Source organism: Pangasianodon hypophthalmus, chromosome 24 (assembly GCF_027358585.1).
Source record: "Pangasianodon hypophthalmus isolate fPanHyp1 chromosome 24, fPanHyp1.pri, whole genome shotgun sequence".
NCBI classification, from domain to species: Eukaryota; Metazoa; Chordata; class Actinopteri; order Siluriformes; family Pangasiidae; genus Pangasianodon; species Pangasianodon hypophthalmus.
The window spans coordinates 6424592-6435129 of record NC_069733.1 but is presented as its reverse complement, the minus strand read 5'-3'; the positions used below and the strand labels follow the sequence as shown (position 1 = coordinate 6435129).

At 39.9% G+C, this 10538-nt stretch overlaps 1 protein-coding gene across 1 annotated transcript; it reads right to left on the bottom strand.

Annotated features, from left to right (window-relative positions):
- Positions 1–378: 378 nt before the first annotated feature.
- Positions 379–2984, bottom strand: LOC113542601 (trichohyalin-like). The gene is made up of 2 exons (XM_026940230.3): positions 819–2984; positions 379–626 (listed from the first exon to the last, which is right to left on the bottom strand). The coding sequence occupies exons 1-2, from the start codon at positions 2956–2958 to the stop codon at positions 403–405; spliced, it is 2364 nt and encodes a 787-aa protein (XP_026796031.3). The 5' UTR covers positions 2959–2984; the 3' UTR covers positions 379–402.
- Between the last annotated feature and the right edge of the window lie 7554 nt (positions 2985–10538).

The window sequence follows — 10538 nt, the reverse complement described above, 5'->3', positions numbered from 1 at the left end:
GCTCCACTTTTAGGAACTAATCATCTTTAGTGTCAGCAGGGATCGTGAGTCTGACTGACTCATGTCTATGCCACAGCATTGCTATATAGTCATATTGTTATTAAAATTATACCAGTATTATTATCAATGATATTTTTAATGTCACTTTTTAATAATGCTGGATTTTGTTTTTTACTCCTGCTGGCTCCCAAAGGATGGATTCAAACCAATCCCACCCTCTCCTGCAGGCACTCTTGAACAATTCACTAATTAACTTACATTTGGTTCTATATCCCAAAATATAAACAAATAGGTAATTTAAGGCACAGCAAGCTAGACCAGATAAAAAGTGAAAATTTAATAAATGTGTCATGCACTGCTGTGCAAGCACTCCTTCAGCTTCTCAATGAAGAGTCTGTTGTTTTAGCGAATGTAACAATATGCATATGTTTTCAGGTGGGGTATTTCATGTTCTTCTTCAGCCTTCCTCTTTTCCTCCTCTTTCTTTTCTTCTTTTTTCTTGGCCCGTTTTTCCTCCCATGCTCTCCAGCGGGCCTCAAGCTCCTCCCTTTTTTTCTCCTTCTTTTGCAGTCCCTCTCTTTTCTGCTGCTGAATTGCTGCCTCTGTTGTCCACTGACGAGTATTTCCTGTTTAGGAAGAGGATGAGTTCAGAATCAGATTCGACATATTTAGGGCTAAGTTAAAACATATACTTGGAGTATTAAATTATAAACAGCCAATCCCTGTTGTCTGCAGTGTATAAATTTGATATTATAATGAAAATATACTGGCTACATCTAAGTAATGTGAAGTTCTCAGAAAAGCGGACAAAAACTTACTCATAAGGTAACGTCTATCTCCATGTTTCTTCTCTGTCTCAAAGCTCTTGGCTATTGCATTTTTATGACTCTCCTTTAGTTTTTTATTGATCCAGCCAAATATTCTCCTCCTAATGCTCTTGTGCTTTGGTCCATCTCTTTTTTCAGACTCTGTGTCTTGGCTGGTTACATCCTTCATCTCAACTGCCATTTCCCCACTATCCTCTGAGCCATCAGGGGGGACAGAGGTCTCCAAAGATTGTTCCTCCACTGTTTTCGGCTGAGTCAAAGCCTGAGGTTCAGGATCCTCAGGATCATAGCTGCTCTTGTCCCTCACACTCTCCTCTGGCTGTGTCTCAGGGGCAGATGTTGACAGTTGGTCTAATTTCATCTGCTGTTCTGCAGGGCCTTTGCTCGACTCAAGGGGTTTAATATTTATGAGCCAGACACCTGATGAGGAAACAGGTCTCTGAAATCTCACTTGCTCCTGATTTTTTTGCTCTGGCTCAGAGCTTTCCTGCTGGTGTTCCAGCTGGTGTTCCTGCTGGTGTTTGTGCTGGTGTTCCTTATATACAGGGCTCATTCTCTGAGAGAATATCTTCAGCATCAGCTCTCTCTTGCGTTTTGTTTGTTTTTCTGCATGTTTCTGTCTTGCCTCCTGCATTTGCTGTATTTTCAACAGTCTCGCTTGTCTGTCTTTCATTGGTTCCTCATCTCTTTGCTTCTCAGTTTCCAGAAGCATCTCTTTCTTTCTCTGGTTCCTTTCATTCAGCTTTTCTTCATATTTGGATGAGCATTTCTGAATCTCATCGAACTTTGGCAGGCTTTCAGTATCCCAGAGGTGCTCTTCCATTGTCCTCTGTTTTTCCTCTTGTTCTGTCACTAGCACTTTCTGTTTCTCTCTCTCTATCTCAGTCTTGTTAATTTGTGACTCCTTTCTTACTTGTCTTTCTTTTTCCATCAGCTGTCTCTTCATGTCCTGTCTCTCACTGGTCTTTACTTTAAGCTGTCCTTTTATTTCCTCTTGTCTTTCTTTTATTTGTAGCCTTTCCATTGCTTTCTGTCTGTTCATCTCCTGCAGCACAGTCTGTATTCCCTTCTTCATTTTGTCCAATTGTCTGTTTCTTCTGTCACTCTGAAGTTCCACTTGCTCCTGATGTTCTTTCCCCTGCTCAGAGCTTTCCTGTTGTTGTTCCTTATTTAAAGGAATTCTGTGGCGTCTGCGCTCAGTCTTCTTGCCCCCATCTCCCTCTTTCTGCAATGATGGGCTCACTATCTGAGGGAACAGCTTCTGCATCAGCTCTCTCTTGCGTTTTGTTTGTCTTTCTGCATGTTTCTGTCTTGCCTCCTGCATTTGCTGAATCTTCAACTGTCTCTCTTGTCTTTCTTTCATTGGTTCCTCATCTCTTTGCTTCTCAGTTTCCATGAGCATCGCTTCCTTTCTCTGGTTCCTTTCACCCATCTGGCTCTGCAGTTCTAAATCTATTTCAAAGCTTTCTTCATTTTTGGGTGAAAGTTTCTTAATCTCCTCTGACTTTGCCAGATTTGCAGTATCCCAGAAGTGTTCTTCCACTTTCCTCTGTTTTTCCTTTTGTTCTGTCACTTTCTGTTTCTCTCTCTCTATCTTAGTGTTGTTAATTTGCAACTCCCCTCCTATTTGTCTCTCTTTTTCCATTTTCTGTCTGTCCATGTCCTGTCTATTGCTCTCTCCTGTTCTCTCACTTTTCTCTAGCAGGGCCATTGCTCTCTCTTCCACCACTTTTCTCTCCTTATCAAACTGCATCTCTATCCACTTGCATTTCTCCTTTACTGCCATATTCTCTGCCATCTTTTCATTTTCATTCTCCATTTCCTCCTCTCTCTCACTTTCCTTTGGTTCCTTCTTAAGGTTGTCTTTTTCTAATTCTTTTTGTATTACTCGGTGCATTTCATTGTATTCTTGTTCTTCATTCTTCATTCTGGTCTTTAGCATTTCAAGGTTTCGTTTTAATTCCTCCTCCTCTCTCTGCTTCTCCATTTCCTGCTTCCTCTGTCTTTTCTCCTGTTGAGTCTTAATCTCTGTTTGTTTCTCTGTCTGGATTTCAGTCTCTCTCTTTGCCTTCTCTCTTGCCTCAGAGATTTGTCTCTCTGTCACTCTGGCTGTCTCCATCTCTAGTCTCATTTCCCTACTTTTTTCCACAGGTTTTTGTCCTGCCGTCTGCATTTTTTGGATCTCCTGTTGTCCCTCATCTGTTTCTATAAATTGTTCATGCTCTATTTGTTTCTTGATTTCCTGAAGTGACTCTTCTAATCTCTGATCCTTTTCTTCCATTTCCAGCCATCTATGATGCGTCACATGCTCCTGCTTTTTGCTATCCCCCCATTTTTCCTCCGCCTTTGTCTCCAAATCTATTAGCCCAAACTTTATCTCTTTCTGTCTTACCTCTTGTTCTCTTAATAGTTCATTAAGTTTCTCTCTCTCCATCTCAAATGCCTTCATTTTTTCCTCCAACATCTTTTCCATTTGTCTCTGCCTCTTCATCAGTTGTCTCTCTAAATCTAATTTCTCACTCTCTCTTTTTCTTTTAATTTCTTCCAGCATGGCCATTTCTCTCACTTCTGCCATCTCTCTTTCAGTAGCAAGTAGTCTCTCCATCTTTTTACATTTGTCTTTCCATCTTTTTGTATCATCTTCTTTCAAATGCTCTAATAATCTGTCTTTCTCCATTTCGGGCTGCATTTGTGTCCTCTCTACATTAGTCTGCAGTTGGGTTTCTCTGGATTTTCCTTTATGCATTGACCTGACCTGCAGCTTCCTTTTCTGTCTTCTTAATTCCTCCTCAATCTCTGTCTCTTGCAACATGGTCAACATTTTTTTCCCATTCTCACATTTATCCCATTTACCTCTTTCTCGATCTTGCTGTGCAAAACTCTCCTTCAGTGAAGTTGGTTCCCTTACCAGGTCCTCATCTGTCAGGCTGTCTCCTAAATGCTCATTATCTCTCTTATTCTCCATATCTTCCAGTCTGTCCACTCTATACTTACTGCAATGCTCTGTCCAGCCCTGTTTTTAACAAACAATTTCTTCATTAGCACATTAAAATATGCACTTATATTATAAATCTGCAGAATACATTTATCTCAGAATAAAATGGCTTTGACTTTAAGGCTCTCACTGATCTTACACTAATCATCTCTAGGGCTGCAACAACTAATAGATAAAATCTATAAAATTTGAAAGTTTTCAATGAATTTAATTAGCGATTAGTTGGAATGTGTTATGAAGCACACCATGGAAGGCACTGCATATCTTCATTTAGATTCAAACCTGCACTTGAAATGCTGGAGCATGTTACAGAGAAAACAGTAAAGTATGGAAACACTTTACAATACACTTGCCGTCCTTCTGCTCCTAAAAAGGGTGTGTGAGTAACTCATCTCCATTTTTCATTAGTTGTTGCAGATATGTTTATATGAATGTATATCCTCCTGTACTTTTCTGCATAGTTATGGAGAGGGAATATCTTGTTATTCTGCATTTGTGACAAAGGAAGGTTATTTTGCATTATCGACAAAATATAGTTATCTTGCATTAGCAGAAGACAAAATCTTGCACAAATGGCAGATAACAGTTAATGTGTATCCTCCCGTACTTTTCTGCATAGTTATGGAGAGGGAATATCTTGTTATTCTGCATTTGTCACAAAAGAAAATTACTTTGCATTATTGCCAAAAATATAGTTATACTGCATTACAAATGGCAGATAACAGTGAGACCTGCTATTAGACAGGCATAGCACACGACTAGGCCAAAGGGCACTGAGGCACCTAAGACACCGTTAAGAAATCCGTCACTAAACTAATAGACAGACGTGAAAACTGTAATTGCAAAATGTATCAGATACATGACAAGTTTGACGTTAAAGCACAGAAGGGTGTTATTTGGGGAAAATCTGATATGCAGAAACCTTGGGGAAAGCATTAGGGTAAAGGGCTCTAAGGCCTGTGAGTGGATTAATGTGATTCTGTGTAAGACCCAACTCAAACTTGCAGAAGACGAAGTGGACCATCTCAAATGTGAAAAGGAGACGTTTGAATCCATGGTGAAAGCTCTCCAAGAACAACTGAAGGAGGAGAGCAAAAATGGCCCAACTGAAACAAAAGCTTGAAGAAGGTACTAATATGAGTAAAATTGTTGCCAACTGTTGCCTTCTGTTGCTGGTCCCAACCCTGTCTCTACCCATTCAGAGAGCTCCTGGCAATGGAGGAGAAAATCAAAACAAAGGCCTCTAACTCAGCCACAATGAGTGACCTTGAGGGCGAGAGTTCTGATAGAGAGTCTGACGTCATCAAGGAAAATGGATTCATGAAAAGTGTGCTCTGTCAAGAATGGGGAGATCAACACAAGCCTGTGGGCTATTATTCAGCATGGTTGGATCTGGTAGTCCTAGGATGGGGTAGGGCTGGTCAGTATATTGATATCAAACGTGATATAGGATGAGACAGTACCGTTTATACTGAGATAGTTTGATGTTGCCCCCACTCTCCCTCTGTGCACAAAACCCGGCCCCGCCCACTGGCTCATAATTTCTCCTGCAAGAGCCGGTCACCGAGCCGGTCCACACTGCACAAGAAGACATGGTTAGTAAAAAGAAAACCAATGGTTCAATTATTTGGAGATGGTTCGAATTTAAAAGATCAGATGAGAAGCCAAACAATGTCATCTGTAGAAAATGCCATAAACAGGTTGCAAAGTGGAAGCACTTCAAATCTCTTCCACCATTTACAAAAGCACCATAAACTGCAGTATGAAGAGTGTGTTAAACTTCATGCTGCTGCTGCGACACCGGGCATGAAACAAAATACGTTGCAAGCTTCATTTACCCATGCTGCACCTTATGAAAAGAAAAGAGCCAAGAAGCGTGATATAACTAAGACAGTGGCCTACCACGTTGCACATCACACAGCTGTGTATTTTGTTAAGCAGGAGAGCAAAACCTGTAATTGTACTCTATTTCAATCAGTTTGTTATTGTTGTTGAAAATAACTTAAGGAGTATTCTTAGTGATAGGCCTATTTCTATTTAATATAGGCTATTTATTTTATATAATTTTTCACTGACGTTGATATATTGTGCAGCTGTATATTTTCAAACAAAGAAGGAAACCTTGTCTTTACATTTTATTTTGATCAGAGTCTGTTTTACATCTGGCTTTAACTTACAACAGAACATTTAGCTCATTTGTAGAAAATACAGAGATATATATCGTGTATCGCCATTCAGCCTAAAAATACCGAGATATGATTTTTGGTCCACATCACCCAGTCCTAGATGGGGGCCATGTTGAGAGCTGTCCAAGCCTGAATGTGGCGGTTCAGCAAATACTCCCTATCACAATGGACAAAGAAGTTCACATTAAATGTCCACATGCCATCCAAACACTCCAGGCAATGAGACAGGCTTATCTTGTGACAGCAGCAAGATATGCTAAATGTATAGTGTTGTTAGAAACATCAACTCTGATCATTGAGAAAGCACCTGCAAGCAACATTGCCAATAAACTCTCTGACCCTGAACCAGATCATGACGAGCATGACTGTCTCGAATTAGTGCAGCACGCAAGGTGAGAGAATGAGCACAATCCCACTACAGAACCCTGAACTAGAACTATTTACAGATCGAGTAGGAATAACTGGATGGGAAGTCACCACAGCTGATAATATTGTACTCTCTGGAAAGCTCCCAGCAAACACCCAACAAGCAGAGCTCATTTTCCTAAAATAGGAAAACTGCAAATTGCAAAACTGTGGAAGCAGGTTTCCTGACTGCAGCTGGAACCCCGATCAAAAATGGGGAGAAGGTGAAAGAACTGATAGATGCTGTGTCACTCCCAGCATAAATGGCAGTGATAAAAGTCAAGGCCCACACCAGAGAAAAGGACCACATCAGCAAGGGCAATGCCCTAGCAAACTCAGCAGCAAAAACAGCAACCCAGAGAGGGGGCTTGTCTATACCAAGTGATGGGGATTCATCAGTCATGGAAGAAGAAAATGCCATGAACTCAGCTCAGGACTGTGACAGTCAGTGATGACATCACTCACATTGTTGATATGCAAGAACAAGCGTCAAAAGAAGAGAAACGGACTTGAAGAGCTGACCCTGATGATCTCTTGGGTTCGTAGTAGAAGAAGATCTGCATCCTTTTCCGGGAACTGCCATCATCAAACCCAGAGACAACGTTACTGCATGAACTGTATGTACGTATACACACACACACACACAGAGTTTCCTAAGAGACCATATTTTACCAGTATATTTTAGTTCTTGTTTTATGTTATGTTCCTTTTGGAAAGGTAATTATGCATTAGATCCCAAGGATAATGTGTACAGTGTGCTCTTCAGTGCAACCACAAACAGATTGTTTGGGTCAACTACATCAGTGTACACCCCACGTTTTATACAGTGTCCATGGCAGGTATCCCATGGGTGGCATCTCCGATAAGCGATTGCGACACATGCTCTTTTGTACACAAATGTAAGTAGGGTTGACAACACAATTTGTCATAATCTCAAGGAGCCACATGTATCCGAATGTTGTGATCCAGGTTCTTCTACATGTAATTTAACTTATGCCCTTACATTTAACATCACTGACATTCTACTGATTGACACCCCACATTGGTGTATAGAGGGAAAAGTACCTTTGCATCCATTTCTATGTCACACCTCTAGGTGTTAGAATTTTGTGGATGAGAATTCGGCCATGTGTCAAGTTACGAGGTGGGGCCTCCATGAATCAGACTTGTGTGTCCAGCACATCCCACAGATCAGCCATAACATTACAGGAATTGTGGCTGGAGAAAACTTAGTAATTGTCCCAAAACAGTGCAAATCCACAGGTGAAAATAAAAGAAAGAAAGGGAAAAAATCTTCACTGGTTTTCTTTGATATTAGTTTATCAATTAACAAATCAAAATATATGGGATAACTTTGGTACATTCATATTTAAATAATACAAAATGAAATGTATTCAAATGAAATAAAAAGTAAACTCATTCAGTTCACCATCCTTGTCCTCTCTATTAATGATGCTGTTGGCAGTGGTGGCTCAGTGGTTAAGGTTCTCAGAGGGTCAGGGGTTCAAGCCCCCTGAAACCCAACTTCCTAACAAGCTGGGATATCTAAAGAAAATAATTTCACTGTACTGTAATGTATTATGGATATAAAAATGCAGGGTTTTCCGGTGTAAAAAAAGAAACCAAGATAAATCATGTCAGATCGTTTTCCACCTTTAATTTGATATAGCAATAAAGAGGATGAGATAAGTGTGAGGCCATCTGTCCAGCAGCTTAAGCTGGGCCAAAACTGGGTCATGTAACAGGACAATGATCCCAAGCACACCAGCAAATCAACATCTGAATGGCTAAAGCAGAAAAAAATCAAGGTGTTGGAATGATCTTAAGAGAGCTGTGCATAAACTAATGCCCTCAAACATTAATGAACTGAAGCAATGTTGTAAAGAAGAGTGGGTCAAAATTTCTCCAAAACTATATGAGAGAGTTGAACAAGAAGGCCTGTCTTGCAATCGCTGATCCAATTCATCCCAAAGGTGTTCAGTGGGGTTGAGGTCAGGGCTCTGAAGGGAGCTAAAGAGCCTAGCTCAAATCCAGAAAAGCAGCTCCAGACCATTATCCCTCCACCACTGAATTTACTGTTGGCACTATGCATTCCGTTAGGTAGCATTCTCCTGGCATCCACCACACCCAGATTCGTCCATCATACTGCCAGATTCATCACTCGAGAGAACACATTTTCACTGCTCTAGTGTCCAGTGTTGGCATGCTTTACACCACCCCAGTCAATGCTTGGGTTCTGTGCAGCTGCTTGGCCATGGAACCCCATTTCATGATGCTCTCAATGCACAGTTCTTGTGCTGATGTTGCTTCCAAAGGCAGTTTAGAACACAATTCTGTAGTAAGTGTTGCAACAGAAGATAGACAAACTGACTTGTGGGAAAGGTGGCTTCCTATGACAGTGCCACATTTAAAGTCACTGACCTCTTCAGTACAACCCATTCTACAGCCAATGTGTGTCTATGGAGATTGCATGGCTATGTGCCTGATTTCATGCTGTTAGCAATGGATATGGCTGAAACACCTGAACTCAATAAAAGGGAGGGATTTCCATATACTTTTGGCTTATATATTGTATATCACATTAAAGTTAAAAAAAAATCGAATGACTTATTTTGGCTTCATTTTTTTACATCACAAAAACCTGCAATAATATCCTTTAACGGGGGTGTGTAGACTTTTTATATCCATTGTTTAAAAGGCTTCTTCTACTTGCAGCATGTGCATTGTGCGGAATTGACCCAGTAGCATCAATAAACACCATGTGGTTTAATATTCATAGCCTCCACAGTATATATTTTTAATCACAATATACATTTCTAATGTATGTCAAGTTGCCATGCTGCTTTCAGTTCACATCAAAGTCGATCCCAAAAAGAGTCAATTCACTTTCCAGGCACTGAAATCTAAGTCAACCCCAAAACTTTGGGGTCAATTCCACACACTTAAAATTATTTGCCTCATGCAAACACTACAAGCAAAATGACCATTGCATCTAAGTGTTTCAGTTAGAGAGAAGCAAATAGTGAGGGCTAACAAATATTATTTTGACTTCATTTTGAATTTTTTTGCTGGAATTGAGTAAATCAGAGCTTAACAATGCAGTTGTACTCGGAAAGAAATGTGCAGCACCAGTTTAAAAAAAGTACTGTCACCTTACATTAGTGTGGCTGTCTCATTTTGGTTGACATAAGCACTTGATAATATTCTTATGCTGACAGATTATCTGATAAATATCAGTAATGTTATACTGCAGTTAGTGATCTGTTATTTAATTAAGCCTAGTTAAGAGTTCTTTAGTAGTAGTACTAGCTGATTAAAATGCTGCAAAGAAATACTTTTTAAAATAAATTTTTGGTATATGTTAAAAACAATCTGATTAATCAAAAAATAAATATCAACAGATATTTATTATTAACTGATTATCAAAATAATCTTAGTTGCAGCCCTAACCCTCTCCATACTTTTATCATTACAATTTAGTAACTGCATATTTTACCTTCCTGGATGCTTTCTGATGCTTCCTCTCCATTATCTCTATCCTTTTCTGTTCCTCTATTTGCCTCTCCAGATCCCTCAAGTCCTTCAGCTGCAGTTGGACATCCAGGTTTCTGAGCCTTTCAAGCTCCTGCCTCTCTTCTCTTCTTGTTATCAGACATTTAGTTGTGATCCAGTGCAGCCAATCCATTTCTCTTTTCTCTGTCTTTTTCTCTGCCTTTCTCTGCTTAACCAGCTTATTTCTCTCCTGCCTTTTCTTTTTCTCAAGCTCCAATTTCATCTGCTCTAGATCTCTCTCTACCCTAATGCTCTCTCTGCACAAAGCTTCCAGGTTTGCCATTTCAATCAGTTGCTTTTGCCTGTGCTTTTTACCAAAGAGATTCAATTTCCCACAGCACCAAAAGGCTAAAGAAATGATTGAAGGCTGTCGCTCCATCCTGTTTGTTTCTGTAGCACAATAAAATGGGGTCTAAAGCACTTGGAAGCGTTTCTGATTGTGCTGTCATGGTTGGATAATCATCTCTTTATGATGCAACAGTTAGCAATTAAAATTCTTTCTGTTTGCAGAAATACACTCATGAACTCAAAGACAATTGTTTGATATTTGTAGTTAACCAATTTTTATTGTCC

Bases quoted from the DNA above. Each gene is read 5' to 3' on its own strand.
- LOC113542601 (XM_026940230.3), bottom strand. From the start codon at position 2,958: ATGAGACTAGAGATGGAGACAGCCAGAGTGACAGAGAGACAAATCTCT. The intron at 627-818 runs GTAAGTTTTTGT...CTTCCTAAACAG, and splicing joins AGATAGACGTTACCTTATGA to GAAATACTCGTCAGTGGACA.